This window comes from Hemitrygon akajei, chromosome 27 (assembly GCF_048418815.1).
Source record: "Hemitrygon akajei chromosome 27, sHemAka1.3, whole genome shotgun sequence".
Classification (NCBI taxonomy): Eukaryota; Metazoa; Chordata; class Chondrichthyes; order Myliobatiformes; family Dasyatidae; genus Hemitrygon; species Hemitrygon akajei.
This window is the reverse complement of record NC_133150.1, coordinates 20,117,350-20,144,679: the sequence shown is the minus strand read 5'-3', so window position 1 is coordinate 20,144,679 and position 27,330 is coordinate 20,117,350. Positions and strand designations below refer to the sequence as shown.

The following is a 27,330-nucleotide window of genomic DNA, read 5'->3' as shown; positions in this document are numbered from 1 at the left end:
AACCCGTTGGGTATTCCAATTTTTCTGTTGAACAGCTTCCCATTGTTTCTGCAGATTAATTGCACTCTAGTTGGTAGCTTGTTGGGGTCGAGGTGTCTAACAAATCGAGCACTTTAGCGGGGCAATAACTTACTTGAATACATACATAACCGGAGCTGATTTTTTGTGGAGGACTGACAGTAAGAGTACGCGCTTCAAAGCCGCTCGCGGGGCGTCACGTGACCAGCCATTCAGTGCGCATGCTCCGCCCTGCGCGCCTGGACAGTGACGTCACCAACGACTGAACGTTGAAAATGGCGCTGGCAATGAGCGATAAGGAGTTGAGGCGGCAGTTGAAATCCTTGGGCTATTCGGCAGGGCCCATCACTGACAGCACCAGATCGCTTTACGTGAGGAAATTAGCCCAGCTTCAATCGGCAAATCGTCAGAATGAACGGAGCGGACGGACGTTGCGGAGTTCCCGGAGTAACAGGCAGACGGAGGGTGGCACCTCGCAGCCAGTGCGCCAGCGGCCTAGTGCGGCCTCCGCTAGTACCAGGGCCTCTTCCAGCGGCTCCTGGAGCTGGCAGTCACAGGATGATCAGCACGACGGGGTATCAACCGAGGATCCCGTCGCTGATAACGCCGGCTCTTCGGCCGATGACTTCGCTGATATTCACTATACCGGGACATACAAACCTGTGATTGGCGGGCGAACGGGAGGTAATGCAGATCTATTCCGGGGAACATCCTTGCACTCGGATGCATCTGGCAGCTTGCATTCAAATCCTTACGCAAGTACGTCTGATAGTTTGAGTTCGGAACCGTGCGCAGGGACATCTGACAACCAGTATTCAGATCCACATACGAGAATATTTGACAGTTTAGGCTCATTTAGCAGGGATAGCCTGCATTCGGACCGGTACAAGACGAAAACAGACAGCACGTTTTCGGACCGATACAAAACGAAAGCATACGGCTCGTTTTCGGATCGATACACGGCTAAAACAGACAGCCCGTTTTCAGATCGATACGCGGGGAAAACTGCCAGCACATTTTCGGATCGGTACACGGGAACAACCGAGAGCCCGTTTTCAGATCGATACACGGGGAATACTGACAGCACATTTTCGGATCGATACAAAACGAAAACAGACAGCACGTATTCGGATCGATACACGGGGAAAACTGACAGCCCGTTTTCGGATCGATACACGGGGAAAACTGACAGCACATTTTCGGATCGATACACGGGGAAAACTGACAGCCCGTTTTCGGATCGATACACGGGGAAAACTGACAGCCCGTTTTCGGATCGATACACGGGGAAAACAGCCAGCTCGTTTTCGGATCGATACACGGGGAAAACAGCCAGCTCGTTTTCGGATCGATACACGGGGAAAACAGCCAGCTCGTTTTCGGATCGATACACGGGGAAAACCGATAGCCCGTTTTCGGATCGATATACGGGGAAAACAGCCAGCTTGTTTTCGGATCGATACTCGGGGAAAACCGATAACCCGTTTTCGGATCGATACACGGGGAAAGCTGACAGCCTCTATTCACATCGAAGTACGGGAAAAACTGACAGCATAAATTCGGGCTCGTATACCGGAAAATATCAAGGTATAAGTTCAGATCCATATACAAGGAAACCTGAAAGTCTATGTTCGGATCGATATAGGGGCAAACTTAGCGATTTGCATTCGGGTGCAAGAAATTCGGAAGACTTTTATCCCGATACCCTTTATGGAGGAGGAGCAGACAGTTGGTCGGCGGACGAGGATGAAAGCTACATGCACCAAACATATACTGGATCTGCTAAGAACGAGAAACGAAAGCATAAAAACCGTCTGGTTGAATGGGAGTTGTACCTATCGCGGTTTCTGTACATATCCACAATTGTGTTATGCTTTGTGCTTTTGGCATTAGTATGTGTCAAAGCCTTGGGGCTGCTTGAAGGATCGCAAGAGGACATAGATGAAAATAGTAAGTATATGTGTTAGATTTGAAGTTAATCAGGCATTTTGAAAACTTTAATGTTTACAGGTTCTTCATTAAAAGCAGAGGCAGGCTATTCAACTCCTTGCACTTGCCTCACATTAAGATAATAGTTAATCATGACCTCAGCACTACCTCCCTGCACTGTCCCTATTTGAATATCCAAAGATCTCCATCTTGAATATATTGAACAACTAAACCACAGCCCTTGAATAGAGGATATTGAGAGTGACCTTTAACCCTGGACACTACAGCCTGGGAAACAGTATTGGCAACTAACTATGAAGCCCTAAAATATTTCATATACTTCAATTAAATCATCGTGTTTTTCTAAGCTGGAGAGTGTGCTTAACCTTTTCTCATGACACGAATGAGTCTGCTGGTCTGTCTTTGCATTGCTTCATAGAGTCATGGAAACAGGCCATTCCATCCACCATGTCCACACCACCCATTGGGAGCTTTCCATGTTAATTCTTTTTCCCAGCACTTGGCTCACAACCTTCTATACCTAGGTGATTCGGAAGCTCATCTAGGCATTTTTTAAAATGCTGTTAGTTACTCTGTTTCCATTGCTCTCTCTCAGGCGTGATCACTCTTTTAGTGAAAAAAAATCCATCTTGAATCCTCTCTGAAATGCTTAGTCCTTACCCTAAATCTGTCTTCTCCAGTTTTATTCACATCTGATAAGCAATTATAGTTTCCTGCAGCCTATCTTTTCTGTATCCCTCATAATTTTATACACCTCAATTATGAGCCTTTTTAACCTATTCCTCATCATTTGCATATAGAGATCAGATGGTGTCTCATCCAGGCCCTTAATAATGGAATAAGACATCTTCAGGCTGATACTTAAATCCTGTCACATTAAAACCAGCATGTTGTTGGCTTTCCTAAATGCTTAATTTTTGTGCATGTTAATTTGCAGTGATTGGTACATAAGAACACCTAGGTCCCTTTAAACACCAACATAGTTCACAGTTTCACCATTTGAAAAAGTATTATACCTTTTTTCTATTGAAGTTAATTCCCATGTTATATTTAATCTTCCACATCCTTTACATTCACTTAATATCTTATCTCCCAGAAAAACTGCTCTGTATCCTCCTCATGGATCCATTTTGGTTTGTATTGTCAGCAAACTTGGATATATTATATTTGATCCCTTCATCCAAATCGCTGCTATCGATTGTGAACACCTGATGCCCTAGTACCTGTTTCTGTGGCACCTTGAAAGTCAAAAATCTTCCAAGCTTTAAAGTATCCACTTTTATTTCAACTCATCCTGTCACAGGTGTTTGCTTTGTTCATGAATCTTTTCCCTGCCTCTCCTATTGAAGACTATATTGCATCTCTGTCTTTCCCAGATCTGGTGAAGGATTGCAAACCTAAAATGTGAACTGTTCTCCATCTGCAGATGCTGCATGACCTGCTGAGCTTTTCCAGCATTTCTCTGTTTATGTTTCAGATTTAAAGCATCGGCATTCTTAAAGTATCCCATTCATTCCTTCTGTTTTTTTGCATTCATTAAGCAGTCCTCAGTCCAGACCAGCATTTCTTTCAGTACTATACAATTTTTTTTTATAGTCTTTGTGGCAGGATATAGAGAGCTTTTAGGGATAGCTAATATGTCTTGTCAACTGATTTGTCCTTATCTAATGTGTTAATTTAATCTCCAGAAAGTGTGCAACAAGTTTGTTAAACATTCTTCATAAGAAAATGAAGTATGGGATCCTGGGCCTCTGTGTGAAACAGTATGTGAGACTAATGCTACTTAAGCATTGCTCTAAGCCCGGTGTAGTATCTCACAGGCGCACACGTGCACACGACTGATGATGAGTTTGTAAATGGCATTGGTTGCATGTGTTTGTGTTCAAAAAGCAGTGATATTTGTCACTGGTAGTTGGCAAGAAATAAGCAATAAGACAATTCAGAGGCAACACAAATCCAACCTATAATCCTCTGTAAATTCCGCCACCTGCTACGTGATCCCACCATCAGCCACATCTTCCCCTCCCCCCCCACTCTCGGCTTTCCGCAGGGATCGCTCCTTACGCAACTCCCTTGTCCATTCATCCCCCTCATCCCTCCCCACCGACCTCCCTCCGGGCACTCATCCCTGCAAATGGAAGAAGTGCTACATCTGCCCCCACACTTCTTCCCTCACCACCATCCCAGGCCCCAGACTGTCCTTTCAGGTGAGGCACCACTTCACCTGTGAGTCAACTGGGGTGATATACTGTATCCGGTGCTCCCAATGTGGCCATTTATATATTGGGGAGACCCGCCACAGACTGGGAGACCGTTTCGCCGAACACCGGCGCTCAGTCCTCCAGCAGTGGCGGGATCTCCCTGTGGCCACACACTTCAATTCCACAGACCACTCCCACTCTGACATGTCTGTTCATGGCCGCCTCTACCGTCAAGATGAGGTCACACACAGGTTGATGGAGCAATACCTTATCTCCCGCCTGGGTAGCCTCCTACCTGCCGGCATGAACATCCAACTCACTGACCTCCGTTGATACCCCTGCCCCCCCTTACCCCCATCCCTACCTATTATGTTAGTCTGGTTCTCTTTCTCTTTTTCCCCCCTCACTATAATCTCCCCCCAACCCTACGTTTCTTTCTCTTTTATTTCCCATAATTCTCCACCTTCCCCCAGCCCATTTCCCTCCAGCCTATCACTTCCTAGCTCTCTACTTTATCCCTCCCCCCACTTCTTATCCCCCCCCCCACTTCTTATCCCCCCCCTCGACCATCCCATGTTACTTCACTCCTGATGAAGGGTTTCAGCCTGAAACGTTGTCACTACCTCCTCCCATAGATGCTGTCTGGCCTGCTGAGTTCTGCCAGCATTTTGTGTTTTTAAGACAATTCAGAACTGTTTTTGCTCACTGTGGTTTCAAACGTTCAGGCTTGGAGATGCCAGAAATGCCCTGGAAACTGAAACCATTTCACTCCTGTAGCAAGTTAGGAATTATGATGGTATTGGCAATTATCCTGAATATTACAAGGAAAATAAAGATTTGAAAGATGCTTTGTATAAAGGCAGTCCATTGTCTTCACTTGGCATCTAGGCTGATTTTGTTCATTTACTGTCAAAAGAACATGGCAGATGAATTCTTCCATCAAAACTATTAGGAACTAATACAGTTTTATAGTATTGGTAGTGTGCTAATTTGTTCCACGTTTCATTTAGATAAATAAGTTGTTATGGTCAAATGGTAGTTTGTTTTTTGTATACCCTTTAACCATTTCCACGAAGCTTTAGCTAATTGGGGCAGCTGCATAATTGGGTCAAAATGGCCTGGTCCTGATGTGCCCCATTTAACCGGAATCCACTGTATTTTTGAGTGGTTAATTATGTGTATGCAATTAAAACAATTGTTATTTCAATCAAATTATTAAAGAACAAGAAGTTTCAATGGCTAAATTTTTTTCTGAAGATTTAGATTAGCATTGAAAAATGGGAGTGATCATTTTCCATTAGGATTATGGACTGTGTACTGGTTGCTTCATTTTGTATTGATTACCACTAACAGACTTTTTGGCTTTTTAGTTCATGTACCAATCTTTTGTACTAGAGACTTTAAGTGACAAGTAAAAAGTGATATTTTGACTGATATTAGGATGATCAAGATGCAAAACTGGCAAAAGATTTCCATTGACCAGATGTGGAGAGAGTCTTTCATCTAGGGAAATTAAGAATGAGAGCACCCAATCTTTAACTTCGAGGTAGCTCATTCAGGAAGAAAAAAAAACAGTAATCACTGTTTTACATATGATGTTTATTTTTGTTTAAAAAGGCCCTGGTCATTCCCACCTTGCAATCCTTCTTCGGAAAGGCAAATAAATGGAGTTCAGATAGATATCAGCAAAATAAGCTTAGGGACTAGATGACATATTCCTGTTCCTCATATCCTTCTTTTGACGGTTATACGTCTCTGATATAAAACCTCTTCAACTTCTGCTATCTCCATTGACTATCATTATCACAATGGCATAAACTAGCGGTTGATTTTGTTTCTAATTTTGTTTGGCTCTTTTTGGATGTTTAACTGAGTAAAATGGGTTAATTTTTGTTATTTAGAAAAGTTGCTTCAGTTTTCTGTGTAAGCTGTTGTTGGTCTGTTCTCATTTTTGCATTTGTGCCTTTCAATTGTTTTTAAACTTCTGTTAGTGAACTTGGATATTACAGTTATAGTTTTTGATACTAAAATTAATAACTTTATTTCTTTGTTGCTAATGTGGCTTAATTCTGAGTCTTTAGAAATTTGTACTGCCTGGTTGCTACTTAGAAATATTTCCTTAAAGTAAATCATGAGTACTTACAATGATGTTAATTTCCATTTCACACTTTTTGGCTTATTTTTATAGATATCAGACTAAAGCCTAATGTAGGTCTCCTGCCAGTTTTGACACATGAACAGTACTTGCTTGTTATGTGCTTATTTAGAATTTTATCCTTAGAATTTAGAATCTTTGTTTTGTTTCATTTTTAGTTAAGATGTTGCCCGTGGATTGCAGTGGTAAAACAGACAGTGTGAGTAACTTTTCCTTTTCTTTTAAAAATGTTACAAATAACTTGACTTCAGTTAATAGTTGGTTTTACTCTAGAATTGGTTGCATGTTACAGAACATTAAACTCAAAGTTGATTTTCCATCTGTTCCCAAGATCACATCATTATATAAGTGATGACTGTCCTTGTGGATTCTGTACCAGAACTAATTTGGTATAGGATCCAAGAAAAAAAATTCTCAGTGTAAATGCCAGAGAAACTCACCTAGCTATTGTTTCACCATTGAACATGAAGTGGAATCTAGCAGCATAAGCACAGATAGCACCTGTTGGCAAAATTCAGCCTGCAGATTTTAGACTTTTATGCACGAGTACCAAACTTGTGGCCTTCTAAATGTAAACTGTTGACAAAACTAAGTAAATCCTGGACTGTTGTCTGCAGTGAATTCAGTGCAACATTTCATGTTCTCAAAGTAAGATGATAAAATTGTTCTCAAACATTGTGTTTAAATCTATGAGTACAGTCGTCCCTAGGTATCTGCAGGGAATTGGTTCCAGGACCCCCCCCCCAGCGGATGCTCAAGTCCCTTATATAAAATGGCGTAGTATTTGCATATAACCTACGCACATCCTCCTGGATACTTTAAATCATCTCTAGATTACTTATAATACCTAATTCAATGTAAATGCTATGTAAATAGTTGTTATACTGTATTGTTTAGGGAATAATGACAAGAAAAAGAAGTCTGTACATGTTCATTACAGACGCAACCATTGTAGCTCTTCTGGGAATGCTCATGCTGCCTCGGCATCAGCCAGTGATCTTTAAGTTCTTGAGGCTGTAGCATTTTACATAGCTAGCCAGCCATCCCTTGCTAGCCTTAAACTCCTTCCTCTCACTCACAAGAAGTGAACGAACGAGATGCAAGGCGAACAATGCTCAAACAAGTGCTGGAGAGAGACTGAGGATCTGTGAAATGGCGGGATTCTACAGCAGGGTATGCCTACAAATCACTTCATTCGCATGGATTTAGTGTAGTGCTCGGTGCGCGGCAAATTCAAGTTTTGCTTTTTGGAGCTTTCTGGAATTTTTAAAAAAATATTTTCGATCCAAGGTTGGTTGAATCCGCAGATACGGAGGGCCAACTGTAACTATTTTCCAGACCTAACTATTCACCAGGTAATTTATAAAAATAGTTCAAGTTAATTAAATATAGATGGGTTCTAAAATTCTAGTAGGCTCAGCAAGGCTCTGTCTTCTAGAAGATGAGTTCAGATTACAACTGTGATTAGAGCTTGACCTCTTCATTTGGTCAGCATTTGCATGTTCTTCTGGTCTGGAATTATCAGATTTATTCAGATTACTTTATTGTCTTCTAGACCAGGGTGCAATGAAATTATTTGCTTGTGTGAAGCTCACAGACTAAACATGGTAATACTAATGCAACAAAAAAATCAAACACAAAACAACAGTGATGTGAAAAATATGTAATCTGAACATGAGATTCTGCAAATGCTGGAAATCCACAGCAACACATAAAAAGTACAGGAGGAACTCAGCAGGTCAGGCAGCATCTGTGGAAATAAACAGTCAATCATTTGGACCGAGACCCTTCATCAGTACCTTTCAGCCAGTCCTGATGAAGGGGCTCTGCCTTGATACTTTGACTGTTAATTCATTTCCATAGATGCTGCCTGAACTGCTGAGTGTAATCTGGAAAAAGCTTCTAAAGTGACAATAACAGAATAACTAAGGCAGAATTAAGAGTCCAAATCCTTGAGCCTGGTTGTTCAGGTTTCAAGCTCCTCTTATCTTTTAGAAGGTAGAAAAGAGAAAAGGTAATGGCAAGGGGGTGACAATTCTGTTTTCTGATGCAGCACATTGTGAAGATGGACTGGGATGTTAGAATGTGACAAGCCTTTGATGGATTGGGCAGTGTTTATCCCTCTTTGCAGGTTGCACCTGTCCAGAATAGAGCTGTTAATTACTAGATTAAGATGCAATTCAAAAGGATACTTTCAATAATGCATCTGTAGAAATTCAAGAGAATCCCATCTTATTTTGTCTCTCCTTTTGGATGAAGTTCTCGCCCACACTATTACTATGTCTACTAGTTTTCTAATTCCCTTGTACAGTTTGTCAAGCGTTGTTGCATCATAACGATAAATGCAAGCTTTGAGTTATGCACTAAAATATTTCTGATACACTTAAGGCTGGGTTCCCAACCTTTTTATGCCATGGACTGCAACAAGGGAAAACTAGATAAACACAAATAAAGGAAAAGAAGGTAATGCTGATTGAGTTATAAGAACAGTTGGTCATGAAGGATAAATGCCAACACTGACTTTTGGTGCTGTAAATGATTGATATCTGTAAATAATTCATAACCAAATAATTTTTTGTGCCATTCTTGTTCAAATTCCATTCCAAGTTTAAAAGATTGCACATTGATGATGGTATAACCTTACCTTAAAATTTGAAGCTTTTGAGAGTAATAGTATGTTTTCAGATAAAAATGTTGAAGGATTATTTTGATTGATTGATGAAAGACAATGATTGGATCAGAACTAAGATTAGCACTAAAACGTACAGCAGGGGATTGGATTTAAACTGCAGATATTATTGTTTGCTTTTATCACAAGTGACATACAAGCTATTAATTGTGAAATTCTATTGATGGATTAGATAGAAAATGCTAAATGTGCTGATTTCAATATTATATAGTTGGAAATTTTTGCCATTGCAGAACTTTTGAACTTAACCATTTTAATTGGATTAAGTTTGTATAAACCTATTTTATTTATTTATTTATTTTTGTTTGTCAGTAAATGGGACGGCACCTATTCTTTTAAATCCACATCATGCAGATGGTTATAATCATCATTATTAGACCAAAGTTCAAAGTAAATTTATTATCAAAGTACATGTATGTCACCACACACATCCCTGAGATTCACTTTCTAGCATATATTCTCAATAAATCCATAATAGAATTCTTAACAATAGAATCAATTAAAGACCATACCAGCTTGGACATTCAAGCTATGTGCAAATACGAAAAGAAAGAAATAATAACAAATCAGCAACAAATATCAAGAACGTTAGATGAAAATTCATTGAAAGTGAGTCAATTGGTTATGGGATCATTTCAATATTAAGTTATCCCCTGTGGTTCAGGAGCCTAATGGTTGAGGAGTAATAACTGTTCCTGAACCTGATGGTATGAGTCCTAAGTCTCCTGTACCACCTTCCTGATGGCAGTAGCAAGAAGAAAGCATTCTTTGGTTGGTGGGGGTCCCTGATGGTGGATGCTGCTTCTCTGCAACAACGCTTCGTGTAGATGTGCTCAATGGTAGGGAGCGATTTACCCAAGATAAACCCCGCTGTATCCATTACTTTTGTAGGATTTTGCATCCAAGAGCATTGGTGTTTCCATACCAGGCTGTGACGCAGCCAGTCAATATACTCTCCAGTACACATCTACAGACGCTTGTCAAAGTTCTAGATGTAAAGCCGAGTCATCTCAAACTCCTAAGGAAGTAGAAGTGTTGCTGTGCTTTCTTTGTAATTGTACTTGCGCGTTGGGCCCAGGTCCTCTGAAATAATAACACTGAGGAATTTAAAGTTGCTGACCCTTTCCACCTTTGATTTCCCTCCACCCCACCATGAGGACTGGCTCATGGATCTCTGGTTTCCTCCTCCGGAAGTCAACAATCAGCTCTTTGGTCTTGCTGACATAGAGTGAGAGGTTGTTGTTGTGGCACCACTCAGCCAGATTTTCAGTCTCCCATCTATATACTGATTTGTCACCATCTTTGATTCGGCCTACAACAGTGGTGTCGTCAGCAAACTTGAATATGGCATTGTGCTTAGCCAACACAGTCATAAACATAAAGAGAGTAGAGTGGGGGCTAAGCATACAGCCTTGTGGTATGTCTGTGATAATAGAGATTGTGGAGGAGATGTTGTTGCTAATCCAACCTGACTGGGGTCTGCAAGTTAGGAAATTGAGGATCCATTTGCACAAGGAGGTATTGAGGCCAAGGTCTTGAAGCTTGTTGATCAGAAGAAGCATCCTGATGTATGCATCCTTTGTTGAGATGTTCCAGGGTTCAGTGAAGAGCTAATAAAATGGAATCTGCTGTGGACTTCTTGCTCCAGTAGGCAAACTGGAGTTGCTTCTCAGACAAGGTTTCAAGTATTCCATCACCAATCTCACAAAATGTTTAATCACTGTGGATGTAAGCTCTGGACGATTGGCTTTGAGGCAGTTTAGCATGTTCTTCTTCGGCACTGGTATAATTAATGCCTGGTTGAAGCAGGAGGGGTACCTCAGACGACCGAAGTGAGAAGTTAAAGATCTTAGTGAACACTCCAGCCTGTTGATCAACACAGGTAACCCATCTGGCCAGATGCTTCTCGTAGGTTCACCCTGCTGAAGGCTGCTCGCACATAAGCTTCAGACAGAAATCACAGGATCATCAGGGATGTGAGAGTTTGTGATGGTTCCTCCATGTTTTGACAGTCAAGTGAGCATAGAAGGCATTGAGCTCATTTGGAAGTGAAGCCCTGTTGTCACCTACGTCACTTGATTTAAATTTATGAGGTGATAGTATTCTAGCCCTGCCACAACTGACTAACATCCTTTATTGATTCAAGTTTAGTCCAGAATTGCCACTTTACCCATGAGATGGCTTCTCAGGGATCATACCTGAACCAAGTCTGCGCTCTAAGAAGATGGTGACTCTGTTGTAATTTATCTTTTTGAATAATGAAGCAATTAGCTGAAACAGAGAAGACTTGCAAAATGTTGCTGTCTTGTATCATTGTCACACTAAATTTATTTAATCAAGCAGTAGCAGATTGGTTAAAATTCTTACTGCTCTAATAGTATTAGTTGGAATATTTCATATCATCTTCAACCTAGATCTAAGGTAGATGATATCCTACACAGCTGTTTTGGACCTATATTGCTGTCATTGTTTAACAGTGATTTGTGTGTCTTGTTTATTCATGGTTTAATAATCTTGAATCTCCAGACCAATACCTGGCTACATTACATTAGTAGCTCACTAGAGGTCACTATTCACTATTAGATGAGGATATGCAGTTAATTTGGCCATCAGATAATTGGAGCAGAAACTTATTTGGAACAATTCTTAAAGAACAAAAACTAATCAAGAAAATAACCAGCATTCCCTTTGTTTATTGGAACACTGCTGCTTAATTGAGACAGGAGGGTGTTGTTGAACAGTTACGTGCAATTAAGTGGCCTTTAGATACTACATGCTTAGAGCGAACAGTTTTTAAATAGTGTCAGTTGTGATTGATTGTGTTCAAAAAGCAGTGAATTTTGTCACTGATGCTTGGTGAGAAATAACCAGCAAGTTAATCTGGAACTGTTGTACTCACTGCGGTTTGAGGCATTCAGCCTTGGAGATGTCAGAAAGGGCCAGGAGTGAAAATGAAACTATTTCACTACTTCAAGTTAGGAAATACAGAGACTTTGAAGGTATTGACTATCATTTTGAATGTTACAATGAAATGAAGGTTTGGAAGATGCAGTCGTCAGTAGCATTATATGAAGGTAGTTCATTATCTGCAGTAGGTATCTGCGCTGATTTTTGTTAATTTACAGTCAATCAATAGAACACAGCAGCATATGATGGATGAATTCCTCTATTGATAACCATTAAGAACTATTACAGTTTTATAATACTATAGTGGTATAGGTACTGGTCTAATTTATTCTGTATTTCACTTAAATGCATAATTTGTTATCCAGTTAAACAGTAGTTTTTGTTAAACTATTTCCATGAAGGGGCAGCCACCTAATTGGGCCAAAATCTAGTAGCCTCGATGTGTCTCAATTAACCGAATCTACTGTATTTGGAGTCCATAATAAAATTAAATCATTGAATGTTGATGAATATTCTGGTACTTATTGAAGGGTTTCGGCCTGAAACATCGATTGTATTCTTTTCCATAGATGCTGGCTGGCCTACTGAGCTCCTGTGTTTTGATAGATAGATAGATAGATACTTTATTCATCCCCATGGGGAAATTCAACTTTTTTTCCAATGTCCCATACACTTGTTGTAGCAAAACTACTTACATACAATACTTAACTCAGTAAAAAAAATATGATATGCATCTAAATCACTATCTCAAAAAGCATTAATAATAGCTTTTAAAAAGTTCTTAAGTCCTGGCGGTAGAATTGTAAAGCCTAATGGCATTGGGGAGTATTGACCTCTTCATCCTGTCTGAGGAGCATTGCATCGATAGTAACCTGTTGCTGAAACTGCTTCTCTGTCTCTGGATGGTGCTATGTAGAGGATGTTCAGAGTTATCCATAATTGACCGTAGCCTACTCAGCGCCCTTCGCTCAGCTACCGATGTTAAACTCTCCAGTACTTTGCCCACGACAGAGCCCGCCCTCCTTACCAGCTTATTAAGACGTGAGGCGTCCCTCTTCTTAATGCTTCCTCCCCAACACGCCACCACAAAGAAGAGGGCGCTCTCCACAACTGACCTATAGAACATCTTCAGCATCTCACTACAGACATTGAATGACGCCAACCTTCTTAGGAAGTACAGTCGACTCTGTGCCTTCCTGCACAAGGCATCTGTGTTGGCAGTCCAGTCTAGCTTCTCGTCTAACTGTACTCCCAGATACTTGTAGGTCTTAACCTGCTCCACACATTCTCCATTAATGATCACTGGCTCCATATGAGGCCTAGATCTCCTAAAGTCCACCACCATCTCCTTGGCCTTTGTGATATTGAGACGCAGGTAGTTTGAGTTGCACCATATCACAAAGTCCTGTATCAGTTTCCTATACTCCTCCTCCTGTCCATTCCTGACACACCCCACTATGGCCATGTCATCAGCGAACTTCTGCACATGGCAGGACTCTGAGTTATATTGGAAGTCTGATGTGTACAGGGTGAACAGGACCGGAGAGAGTACGGTTGCCTGTGGCGCCCCTGTGCTGCTGACCACCGTGTCAGACCTACAGTCTCCCAACCGCACATACTGAGGTCTATCTGTCAAGTAGTCCACTATCCAATCCACCATGTGAGAGTCTACTCCCATCTCCGTTAGTTTGTGCCTTAAGATCTTGGGCTGGATGGTGTTAAAGGCACTAGAGAAGTCAAGGAATGTAATCCTCACAGCACAACTGACCCCCTCTAGGTGAGAGAGTGATTTGTTCAGCAAATACGTGATAGCATCCTCCACTCCCCACCTTCTCCTTATACGCAAACTGAAGAGGATCCTGGGCGTGCCTGGTTTGTGGCCTCAGATTCTGTATTATCAGCCGCTCCATGGTCTTCATAACGTGCGACGTCAAGGCAACAGGTCTGAAGTCATTCAACTCCTTTGGTTGTGGTTTCTTCGGTACCGGGACAATACAGGATGTTTTCCACTGTCTGGGTACTCTTCTCTGCTCCAGGCTCACACTCTGCTTTGAGTGTGTTGTCTTTGAATATTTCTTTAATTCTTCTTGAATAAAGAAAACACTTTATGACATATTGGATCTATTTATACTTTGGTACTAAAAATACAATTAAATTAACTGCTTGAATTTTAACATGGAACTAAACATGAGGAAGATGTTTTCTCAGTTTATTTATTGAGTTTATTTTATTCTAGTTTTGCAGAGCTGAAGAGCACAAAATGATAATGATCATATTGACTGAAGTATATGAGTTTTTGGCAGAAATGGCAGGTACGTTTAAGGATCATTTCAAAACTATGATGCAATCTTCTGTAATTGCATTTTTTAATTATTGTCACATGTACTGAAGTATAGTTTTAAAAAAAGCAACTTCTTGCATCTCAAGATATAGATCATTTCATTACATCAATGCATTGAAGTAGTGCAGGAGATAGCAATAACAGAATGGAAAATAAAGTGTTACAGTTACAGAGAAAGTGTAGTGTAGGGAGACAAGAAAGTACAAGGTATGACAAAGTTGATTGTGCGGTCAAGAGTCCATCTTGTCTTACAAGGACTTTGTTCAGTTGTCTTTAAATGGTGGGAAAGAACATGTCTTTGAGCCTGTGATGTGTACTTTCAGGTTTTTGTATCTTCTGCCTGATGAGAGAGATGATAAGAAAGGATGTCTGGGTAGGTGGGATCTTTAATTATATTGGATCCTTTTCCAAGACAGTGAGAATTGGACACAGAGTCCATGGAGGGGAGGCTTATTTTCATGTTATGCAGAGCTGTATCCGTAACCCTCTGCAGCTGCCACTCTCAGCCAGAACAGTTGGTGTACAAGCCATGTTGCAACTGGATAAGATGTTTTCTGTAGTGTATCTATAAAAATTTGTAAGGGTCAAAGTGGACAGCCAAAATTCTTTAGTCTCCTGAGGAGTAGAGGCAATGCATTATATTTTACAAAAAGTTGGAAATTGTGGTTGAAGTCATATGTATCTTAAGTTTGTGGATTGTAAGCGTGCAATGTTTTGTAACAATTAAACTCGAAATTTAGGACTTGGACAAAAATTTTGCAATATACATATGGTTTCCCCTACTTTCAGTTTCTAGATACCAACCAAGACCCTGGTAAAATGTGTAGGCAAAAATGTTTGTTCCTGCCAGACACCAGTAGCTCTTGTGTTGCATAGCACAAGGCATCATGTGGGTATTTTAATCCTCCACTTTACAGCTTCCTGTAGTTTCAATGCATCAGTGATTAATTTCCTGTCCATAAAGTTTGTGCTTTTTGCCTTTTTCTGTGGATATTTGTGTTCATTATAAAAATATTGAAGATGGGGAAACTAATTGGACGTAGGAGAAGAATATATGTTGAACTTATCAGATAGCATTCTTTAGAGCTTCAACAAACTACTAGGACTTTTGGACTGATGTCTCCTTATGATTTTTGACCATAAAGCATTTCTGTTTCAAGTGCTGCATATAGGTTTTAATGAGCTTGAATTGATGATATTTGATCTTATTAAGATGCTGTAATAAATGCTGAGGTTAGAGCCAACTAGTTGCTGGAATTAATGAAATGACAGCATGAATTTTATTAATAGCCTCTATCAGGCGGAATGGGTCACAACAATTTCCTATTGTCCAGTGCTCTTTTGATTTACTGACCTAAAAAAAATTTTGTCTTCACCTAATTGTAAATTAATTGAGGTTCATATCAGTATGTGCTTATAAATTATAATCATAGGTTCATTTACTCTCTCGATTAAAATCTGACAAATATCCTATCTAAAGGTGAACAATCCAGCTTTTTCAGTCTCTCTTACATAACTGAAGTCATTAACTCCAGGTCTGATGTTTATTAATAATCTCTACACCCATTTCTTGGTCTAGCTAGCTTTTCAAAATTGTGATGCCCAAAAATCCACAAGAAGTCAGTCAGTAACAATTTGGTATTGTATTAAAGCTAGGGATTTCTCAGTTCAATCTTCAATTTTAGTTTCAGAAAGAATAATTATATTTAAGCAGAATTGGTTTTTTCCCCAAAATATACAGGTGAATTTGAATGTGGACCTGAATCACAACTGGAAAGTAAATGTGTGCCGGTGGATGATGTAAAGGCACATTTAACAGTAAGTAATGCATTTTAACATGGAAGTGTGTTTTTTTTTCAAATGAACAAAATCAGCTGAAGTTTATTTACAGCCTGTAAATAAAGTTCATGGTGTAGAAATATCATTAATAAATACATGGGTGAAATCTCAATTCGCAATGTTACCATTTTAAATATTGCTGTTTAAGTATTAATAGCATTACTTAATGGATACAGAATCACACTGAAATATTTCAGGTTAATGAGTTTTGAAGTATTCCACCATGACCTCAGTAGATCTCCTGTGTTTTGACATGCACTACAGTCATTCTATTATTATTCTGGTTCTTTGACTTTATAAATGAGTTTTGTGTAAGAATGTTTTTGTCACTTATTAGCATTATGGTAAGCAGTTATGAGTATTTAGTAATTTTATTAAGTTTCTATAAAACAATTATCATAGATAATCAATATCAGCTATGTAATCAAAATTATCATAGTTACTCTTCTATGTAGTTACCTTAATAATTCACAAAAAAATATTTTGCTTTTCCCATGAATCATATTATTGGGCCTTAGTTGTAAAACCCTCAAAATATAGTCCCTGACTGCAGGAGAGGTGAAGATGGTTTGAAGTATTAGAGAGAATACTGATATTTTTTTTAAAAAAAAGGTAAATATAGCATTTTGCGTGTGTTGCAAGGTTGAGGGAATTCAGCAGGCCAGGTAGCATCTATGGAAAAGAGTACAGCTAACGTTTCAGATCGAGACCCTTCAGTAGGATTGGAGAAAATAAGACGAGTAGGTTTAAAAAGGTTGGGGGGAGGGGAAGGAGAAACACAAGGTGATATGTGAAACTGGAGAATGGGGGGGTGAAGTAAAGAGCTGGGAAGTTGGTGAAAGAGATACAGGGCTGGAGAAAGGGGAAACTAACAGGAGCGGACAGAAGGCCATGGAAGAAAGAAAAGGAGGGAAGCGGTAGGTGGCAAGTAGATAAGGTGAGAGGGAAAAGGGGATAGGTAATTATGAAGGGGGCGGGTATGGGCACATGCCATCAGGTTGAAGGCTACCCAGACAGAATACAAGGTGGTGTTCCTCTAACCTGAGTGTGGCCTCATCACAACAGCAGAGAAGGTATATAGATATATGGGAATGGGAAGTGGAATTAAAATGGGTGGCCAGTAGGAAATCGCTCTTCTTCTGGTGGATGGAACGTAGGTGCTTGACAAAGCGGTCTCCCAATCTACATCAGGTCTTGCCGATATACAGGAGACCTCACCGGGAGCACCAGACACAGTATATGACCCCAACAGACTCACAGGTGAAATATCACCTCACCTGGAAGGACTGTTTGGGGCCTAAATGGTAATGAGGGAGGAAGTATAGGGGCATTCAGGTAATGTAATTAGTACTATTGGAATCATATGTAGGCAAAAGTAAAATAATTTGAAATGTCCTGAAAGTGTGAGCACATTGTATGAAAATAAGATTTTTAATTAAAGTATTACGGAAATAGCTTGAACGTTTTAAAATCGAGAGTTCAGTTTTCTTTTACTGTTTACTCATTTTATTTCTTTCAAGATTTTAAATGTTCCCCATGTAAATAAATTTGACGAAGCGCTTCAGTGGATCTTGCAGAGTACACGGGACCTTGGAATTAGGTGAGTTTAATTCTCTTTTCCCCTCCCAAGTTATGTCAACTAGTAATATCTGAATTAAAAGAGAGGCCAGCCTCTTACTATACGTTTACGTAATGATTTTCAACAAATTTTCAACACTTAAACTGTGAATACCTTAAAAAGGAATGAATGGGAAGGGATACAAATTATATTTGAAATAATATTTACTCTGTAATTAATAACTTATTATCTTAATGGAAAAAGACAGCAGATGAGCAAAGTACAGTTGCAAGAAAAAGTTTGAACCCTTTGCAATTACCTGGTTTTCTGCATTAATTACTCGTAAGATGTGGTCACAAAAATCGACAAACACAATCTGCCTAAATTAATAATGCACAAACAATTGTACTACTTATCAATACTGAGTACTCCATTTAAGCAATCACAATCTAGATTCAAAAAAGTATGTGAACCACTGGGGTAAAACCTTCTAGTCAAGTCACTTTTTATTGTCATTTCGACCATAACTGCTGGTACAGTACACAGTAAAAACGAGACATTTTTCAGGACCATGGTGCTACATGAAACAATACAAAAACTACACTGAACTACGTAAAAACAACACAGAAAAAAAACTACGCTAGATTACAGACCTACCCAGGACTGCATAAAGTGCACAAAACAGTGCAGGCATTATAATAAATAATTAACAAGACAATAGGCACAGTAGAAGGCAGTAAGTTAGTGTCAGTCCAGGCTCTGGGTATTGAGGAGTCTGATGGCTTGGGGGAAGAAACTGTTACATAGTCTGGTTGTGTGAGCCCGAATGCTTTGGTGCCTTTTCGCAGATGGCAGGAGGGAGAAGAGTTTGTATGAGGGGTGCGCGGGGTCCTTCATAATGCTGTTTGCTTTGCAGGTGCAGCATGTAGTGTAAATGTCTGTAATGGCGGGAAGAGAGACCGCGATGATCTTTTCAGCTGACCTCACTATCTGCTGCAGGGTCTTGCGATCCCAGATGGTGCAATTTCCATGCCAGGCAGTGACGCAGCTGCTCAGGATGCTCTCAATACAACCCCTGTAGAATGTGATGAGGGTGGGGGGGTTGGAGATGGACTTTCCTCAGCCTTCACAGAATGTAAAGACACTGCTGGGCTTTCTTTGCTACAGAGCTGGTGTTGAGAGACCAGGTGAGATTCTCCACCAGCTGAACCCCAAGAAATTTGGTGCTCTTAACGATCTCTACCGAGGAGCCGTCGATGTTCAGCGGAGAGTGGTCGCTCTGTGTCCTCCTGAAGTCCACAACCATCTCTTTTGTTCACATTCAGAGACAAGTTGTTGGCTCTGCATCAGTCTGTTAGCTGCAGCACCTCCTCTCTGTAAGCTGACTCGTTCTTGCTGATGAGACCCATCACGGTGGTGCCATCGGTGAACTTGATGATGTGGTTCGAGCTGTGTGTTGCAGCACAGTCATGGGTCAGCAGAGTGAACAGCAGTGGACTGAGCACATAGCCCTGGGGGACCCCCGTGCTCAGTGTGATGATGTTGGAGATGCTGCTCCCAATCCGGACTGACTGAGGTCTCCCAGTCAGGAAGTCTAGGATCCAGTTGCAGAGGGAGATGTTCAGGCCCAGTAGGCTCAGCTTTCCAATCAGTTTCTGAGGGATAATTGTGTTGAATGCTGAACTGAAGTCTATAAACAGCATTCAAACGTATGTGTCTTTTTTGTCCAGGTGGGTTAGGGCCAGGTGGAGGGTGATGGCAATAGCATCGTCCGTTGAACGGTTGGGACGGTACACAAACTCAAAACGAGCGTAGCAGTTGTTCAGCGCATTCGGGAGGGAGCCATCACCCGCACAGTCACACCTTCCACATGTCACCACTGTCCTGAAAGTGGCTGTGGATTCGCTGGGCGTGTGCACGCTTTGCCTCTCTGATGGCCCAGGACAGTTTGGCCCTTGCTGTTATTAGGGCTGCCTTGTCGCCTGCTCTGAAGCTTTTTCTACAAAAGCTATTTGGAGTTGGGTGTTTCAATCAATGAGATGAGATAGGAAGTGTGGGTCATAGGGGTGCCCTGCCCTATATTTTTTTAAAAAAAAAGACACACAGTCAGGTTACTGACATAGCCTACACTTCTCAAGAAAGACCTGTTTATGTGCACCATGCCTCAATCAAAACCACTTTCAGAGGACCTTAGAAGAATTGTAGAGATGCATGAAGCTGGCAAAGGCTGCAGAAGCATTTCTAAAGACCTGAGTGTTCATCATAAGAGAAATCATCTGCAGCTGGAGGAAATTAGTACCATTGCTACTCTTCGTAGAAATGAGCACCCTCAAAAGATTACACCAGGAACACAATGTGCAATGCTGAAGGAGGTGGAAAAGAACCCAAGGGTAACGGCAAGACCTGCAGAAATCTGTAGAACTTGCTAAAGTCTCTGTTCATGTGTCCACTATAAGAAAAACGCTGAACAAGAATGGTGTTCATGGAAGGACACACCACGGAGGAAGCCACTCTTCTCCAAAAAAAATGTTGTTGCCTGTAGCAAAAGACCACCTGGATGTTCCACAATGCTTCTGGGACAACGTTCTACTGACAGATGAGATGAACGTTGAATTTTCTGGCAGAAATGCAGACCGTTATGTTTGGAGGAAAAGGGCACAGCACACCAACACCATAACCTTATCAGAATTGTGAGGCATGATGGAAGGAACATTGTGGTTTGGAACTGCTTTGGGTCTGAATAGCTTGCAAAAGGAACAATTAATTCAAAATTGTATCAACATTTTACAACAGAGTGTCAGGGCAGCGGTCCATCATCTGAAGCTTAATAGAAGTTGGATGATGGAACAAGACAATGATCTGAAAGACAAGAGTAAGTCAACAACAGAATGGGTTAAGGAGAAGAAAATTTTTGTTTTGCAATGGCCAAGTCAGAGTCCAGACCTTAACCCATTTGAGATGCTGGATTGTTCATCCAAGGTATCTCAGAAGTATTGATGAACTGAAAGAGTTTTGTATGGAGGAATGATCTAAAATTTAGTGCAGGTTGTTGTTGGTAAAGGAGGTTATACCAGTTACTGAATCCAAGAGTTCACATACTTTTTCCAGCTTGGACTGTGAATAATTAAACAATGTGTTCAATAAAGTAATGAAAAGTACAATTGTTTGTGTGTTATTAGTTTATGCAGATTGTGTTTGTCTATTATTGTAACTTAAATGAAGATCAGACTACATTTTATAACTAATGCAGAAAATTGGGCAATTGCAAAGAGTTCACAAACTTTTTCTTGGAACTGTACAGTAGGATCTAGTTATTCTTGTGCACTAATTGCAGGCAGATGTGTTATGGAAGACAAGTGGCAACTTGGCCTTTATTGCAAGAGGTTTGGAGTTTAGAAACAGGGAAGTATTGTTACTCATGAAGCACACCTGGAGTACCATGCAGAATTTTGAGCCTCTTATTTATGAAAAGATTACTGTCTTTGGCAGCAGTTCAAAAGGGATTCATTAGGCTTATTCGCAGGATTAGAGGGTTGTGCTATCATAAGCTGCTAAAGGAATCTGGATCCTTTCCGGGTGTGATGGGATAAATGTCAAAATATTTTCGGTATAGGAAAAAGCTCAATATGAGGGGAGCATAGTTAGAGGTCAGTCATTTAAAACAAAGATGTGTAGAATTTTTTTTCTCACAGAGGGTTATAGAGCCTAGACCATTAGGGGTATCTAAAAAGAAAGCAAATACTTGAAAGAACAGGAATTGGGGGCTATGGGTAACTGGCACAGCAAAAGAGATCATATTGAATGGTAGGGTAGTCTAAAGAGACTGAATATCCTGCTCCTGCTCCACTTTCTAATGTCCTATTGTGTTTCATTCCTGATTTCTAGAAAATAATTTTATTTAAAATTACCATTATTTCATGGACTAGTATTATCAGAGAAATGTTCCCATAACAGGGTGGGGCAGATAAAAAAGACAATTATTCTATTGCTATATTCTAGAACATTATTTTTCATTAGAAAGCAAGAACAACAAAATGGAATTAAAAGATTTTTATGTGAACATCTAAATGTAATCTATTTTATTAACTTATTTGTAGTGCACAACCAGAACAATACTTGGCTTTACCTCATCTATAGAGTTACAGTAAAGTTTATCATCTTTCCATAAAACTGAGTGAGAAACATGATTGGCATACATCTCTTAGATAAGCTGCAGTCCACCCACCTGTAAAAATATTGATGGATCATTGGAAGGAACATTTCCTTATTTTGTTAAACACAAGTATCAATCAATGGAGTTGTGTTATGGCTCTTAACTCAAGATTTGGCATACAGCAAGTAGTAAATTTGATGCTCGCTGAGATGACTTGATAATATAAGGTCTTGTTACTAAACTTTCTTATTGACAAAGAACAAATGGCGCATAAGGTAGCAATCCTTAAGTAAAATTATTTACTAATCAATAAAGTCATGGCCTCGCACTTTTTTTCCTGTCATTTTGAAAGCAGATATCAACGGTTACAGCCATGACCTTAAAGGAAGTTCATTTGTATATTTTTATATTTTAATGCAGATTAGTTGGTAATGACTCTGAGGCATCAGTAACTTCAGTGGTTCAGGTGACTTGTTTGGAATCTACTCGTCCACAAATGAATTTGTACTGTCGGCTCCAACGTGCATTTTTTACCATTCTGAATAGAATGTTAATTTTTATTCTTGGTAAGTCTTTTTTGTCCCACATACTGAGATACAATGAAGAGCTTGTCTTGCTTATTGTTTATACAGATCAAATAATTACACAGTGCATTAAGCTAGAAAAAGGTAAAACAGTAACAATGTAGAATATAGCGCAAAAGCTTCTGAAAAAGTGCAGTGCAGGTAAACGATAAAGTGCAAGATCATATTGTAGTACAACAAACGTTTAGATTACAAGGCCAAGAGTCCATCTCATCGTATAAGAAGTCCATTCATGTGTCCGATCATAGTGAGATAGAAACTCTCCTTGAACCCTGAACTCCCCTTTCCAGTTTTTTGTATTCTCTGCCCGAAGGGAGAAGAGGGAATGGCCAGGTTATTAAATACTAAAATGTTATAAGATAAAACGTCAAACACAAACTTCACCATTTCCTACATGGTTGTAATGCCAATTGAATATGATCTTACATAAGTGTTACCCATGCACATTTATAACAGCTTGCAAAAAAATGGCAGGACTATGACAAGTAAAGTGATGTGGGCCAGCAATAAAAGCCATTTACTTGGTGTGTACTAAGGATCCAAGTCATTTTCCACATAGTAGCATTTACTCATACATCCATGATCTTCTGAGGCTTCAGGGTTCACGAGGCCTATTCTACCCTCTATTTCTTAAGCTCCAGAAAGTCAACAACGAAAGCTGGAATCAAAGCTTCTAAGTTCATTTGTATACTTCATATAATGATTAACTTAATTTATTGCAAAAATATAACAAAATATTCAACATTTTGTTTTGCTTTTTATATAGTATTAAGCCTTCTATGGATTACCCTTCTGCTTCTGAAGTACTACTCTAGAAAAATGGAAGAACAACAGCAAGTTGTGTATGAAATGGTGAATAAAATAATAGGTACTGTTTAATATTCATATTTATCTAACAATGTGCATTAGATATTGCTAAACTTTAATTTGCTATCAAAAATGAGTTATTGGTTCCATGTACAAACATTCAGATTTCCAAAATTTGGGTAAATGAATTCATCACAAACAGAATTTACCCATTTTTATGCTGTTGCTCTCAAAAACAGTTTTGCATGGAAATTCTTTTATCAAGAAAAAAAGTTTCAGGACCTATTAACAAATTAAGATTTACATAGATATTTATTACATCACAGGAGGAGGCCTTTTGGTTCCACTTTGATTCATTTTGCCATTAATAACGAATTCAGCTACCAATATCTTTTCAGAATGTGGAAAGAAACCAGCTCACCTTCCAAAGATTTCTCCATTAACGTGCAAGTCACGGGACCCTAATCCTTACAGACAACTGTTATTGACTGGAGAGTCATTATTAATAGCAAGTGATAGCCATCAATGCTATCAGCCTTCTTCACGCTAAGTTGACGTCTCCTCTGGGAGCCTGTATACCTTGGCTCCTTCTCGCATCCTTGCAGACTGAGAGAACTTTAAAAGCACTGGTCCACCCAGCTGCCATGTATGAAGAAGAAAGGTGAAGTGTAATGTTCTTCAAGCACAATAATAATTTCTTAAAGCAAGGATGTCCCAGTTTCCAGCTTTTTTCAGCCCCCCTGATTTGGTATTGTTCTATGCAGTGATCCTATTTAACATACAGAATACAACTGGTCTAATTTTTAATCAATGGTGTTTTTCAGCTTATGAAGCAAGGTACAGGGCTGTCTTGTATAAGAAGACACACTGAACTCAATTATTCACTTTTGTTAAAACAGCTGTCATTCGTGCTCACAATCAAGATTGGGAAAAGGATTTGGAACTTGTCCCTTATGTACCCATACCTCATGTCCGAGACACGTTAATTCAACCTAAGGATAGGTATGTTGACAGTGTTTTTAAAACAATTATGCTGCATGATTGGGAATGTGTTTTTCTGAATCCCCACCACATACAACTATGCATTTTTTAGTTCCAACTTGTTCCATTACCTCATAGAAACTTGTAAGCCATGTTTAACATAACTTTTTTAATCTGTACATTTTACTGCTTCTAGCTATTAACATCAGCAATGCTTTGGTATTTCTACATTAAAGACAATATTACAAATACATGTGTTACAGCCCAAAATGTGCTTAATTTGGTAGAGGAATAATATACACTCAGTACACTCAATATACATCTAGTACACTTGCTTATTCATGAAAATATCTATTCAGCCAATCATGTGGCATCAGCTGAATGCATAAAAGCATGCAGACATAGTCAAGAGGTTCAGTTGTTCAGACCAAACATCAGAATGGGGAAGAAATGTGATCTAAGTGACTGACTGTGGAATGATTGGTGCCAGACGGGGTGTTTTAAGTATCTCAGAATCTACTGATCTGGGATTTTCATGTACAACACCCTCTAGAGTTTACAGAGAATGGTGCGAAAAACCAAACAAAAACATTTAGTGAGCGGCAATTTGGGGGCAAAAATGGCTTGTTATTGAGAGGTCAGAGGACAATGGCTAGACTGGTTCAAATTCACAGGAAGGTGACAGTAACTCAAATAACTATGCATTAGAATAGTGGTGTCCAGAAGAGCATTTCTGAATGCACAGCACATTGAACTTTGAAGAGGATGGACTACAGTGGCAGAAGACCTCAAACATAGTGGCCACTTTATTAGGTACAGGAGGTGGTAATGTTAATACTGTGGTAATGGTAATGTTGTGTTGGCATTATTCTATTTTGTCGGTCACTACTAAAAAGCAGTAGAATATTAATTACTGTTTAGTGCATTGTGACCATGCCTCAACCTCATTTAAGAAGTTTAACATCTGTTGCTATAAGTGTATTTCCATCAATCATTTCAATACCAGAGCAGTGCCATGGCAAGTAAAGAGAAGGAAAAGAAATTAGTAGGAATAATTATTGCCATTGATATTAGTTTATTATTGTCATGTGTTACGAAGATACTATGAAAAGCTTTTGTTTGCTTGTCATCTGGACAGGTCCTTCCATATCAAGTACATTGAGGTAGTAAAATGGAAAACAATGCAGGATACAGTCTTACTGTTAAAGTACAGTGCAGGTAGACAAAGAGCAAGGGCTATGATGAGATACAGTAGATTGGGAGATCAAGAGTTCCATCTTTTTAGCATATGGGAGGTCCGTTCTCTTTCTCTGGTGTCTAAGAGTAGAGAATATGCTGCACTATTGTTTGCCTCAATATAATTTTTCTTTGAGACTATTTGAAACAAAATCATATTTTAACATGCACATTTAAAAATTACACTTCATTTTTCTTTTGTATCAGGAAGAAGATGAAGAAGATCTGGCAGAAAGCTGTGCAGTTTCTTGAAGCAAATGAGTCCCGGATTCGTACAGAGAAATGCAGAATAAGTGGACAGGATTTCATGGTTTGGAGATGGACACAGCCTTCATCTGTCTGTGACTCTATGTGATAAATAACTAGAAAACATGCAAAGCTGAAGATGACAGTTAATAATGCAGTATATGGAAATGTCTGCACTACATAATTCATAAATAAATGCTTGTGACTAGAGTTCTCATGCAGCAGCTGATTGTAACTGCTCAATTGGGTGTTGTGGGAAGAAGTGAGCAAAAATTAGTGGATGTGCCAGAATTATAATGTAATGTCTTTTCACAGATATTTAAATATTATTGTTACTAATAATGGAGTGATTATAGCTGGTTTTAGCAGGACCAGCAGTTTTTAACCTGCTTAATATATTGCTGACCTCCAGCAGAATTGCAGAGGCAATCGCATTGGGTAACTGGTGTTTATAACAATGTTGAACCAGGTTTTCCTAAATCATGCTTCATTTGCACCTACAACTAAATTTAAAGTGGTATCCTTATCTAGTAACCCAATGATTATGATATGTAGAAAAGACATGAGCACCAAAGCTGTCTCTTCTGACAGTGATGATACCAGTATAATTCTTGAAGGGCTGGAGAAAAAGCACTTCAAATCTATTATTTTTAAAATAGAAAGCCCACAACTAAACCTTGCTTTTCTATTTAAGGGTTTGTTAATTACCCTTGCTATATTTTTATAACACTTCAAAGCAGTTTCCATGTTGAATAATCTATTATTTTAGTTCATAATTGACATAATATAACATGCCTAATTGTCAGAAACTTTGTCTTTTGTAAACCAATCCTGATGCTCTGTTTCAACCCAAATCATCAGAATTACCTTCCTCTGCACAGATGCTGCATAATCTGCTATGCTCTTCCACTAGATTGTTTGCCTTTTGTATATTGCTCAAGATATTACACATTTGGAAGAAAGTTGTCCTATGGAACAAGTCTTTGTAATAAGAGTAACACTTACAGTACACCAAAGAAAACCTCTTCACTATGATTTTTAAACTATACATGTTTATAAGTGCTGTAATGCTGGTGTGTTTTTATTTATACAGCTCAGAAATGTATTGCAATCTATTAAATTTGTTTATCTGGCTTACCCTTTGTAACAAACTGTCTTTGCATTCTTGATTGAATTATGTAAAGTACCTATATAAATGAATTGGAATACAATATCTGTGTGTGTATTTCCTTCTATAAGGCTGCATTAGTTTAACTTAATATAAAATACAATTTCTTGTTTCTTCATATAAGGGACATCAAAAATGTTGGCAAAGTTACATTTGGAGTAAACAGGACCTTTTCAGAATGGCAGGCAGTGACTAGTGGGGTACCACAAGGCTCAGTGCTGGGACCCCAGTTGTTTACAATATAAATGATTTAGACCAGGGAATTAAATGCAGCATCTCCAAGTTTGTGGATGACACGAAGCTGGGCGGCGGTGTTAGCTGTGAGGAGGATGCTAAGATGATGCAGGGTGACTTGGATAGGTTAGGTGAGTGGGCAAATTCATGGCAGATGCAATTTAATGTGGATAAATGTGAGGTTATCCACTTTGGTTGCAAGAACAGGAAAACAGATTATTATCTGACTGGTGGCCGATTAGGAAAAGGGAAGGTGCAACGAG

The 27,330-nt window shown here is 39.4% G+C and overlaps 1 protein-coding gene across 1 annotated transcript; it reads left to right on the top strand.

Moving 5' to 3' along the window:
• The first annotated feature begins 272 nt into the window (after nt 1-272).
• Nucleotides 273-26,878, top strand: LOC140717163 (uncharacterized). Its single transcript, XM_073030452.1, has 9 exons — nt 273-1,968; nt 6,483-6,523; nt 14,157-14,232; nt 16,003-16,079; nt 17,621-17,700; nt 22,232-22,377; nt 23,162-23,263; nt 24,102-24,204; nt 25,627-26,878. The coding sequence occupies exons 1-9, from the start codon at nt 294-296 to the stop codon at nt 25,772-25,774; spliced, it is 2,448 nt and encodes an 815-aa protein (XP_072886553.1). The 5' UTR covers nt 273-293; the 3' UTR covers nt 25,775-26,878.
• Nucleotides 26,879-27,330: the final 452 nt, after the last annotated feature.

What these genes read in the sequence shown, in the direction of transcription:
- LOC140717163 (XM_073030452.1), top strand. Translation starts at nt 294, where the DNA reads ATGGCGCTGGCAATGAGCGATAAGGAGTTGAGGCGGCAGTTGAAATCC. An exon ending in ACACGGGACCTTGGAATTAG is followed by an intron (nt 17,701 to 22,231) that starts GTGAGTTTAATT and finishes ATTTTAATGCAG; the next exon opens with ATTAGTTGGTAATGACTCTG. An exon ending in AATGGTGAATAAAATAATAG is followed by an intron (nt 23,264 to 24,101) that starts GTACTGTTTAAT and finishes TTGTTAAAACAG; the next exon opens with CTGTCATTCGTGCTCACAAT.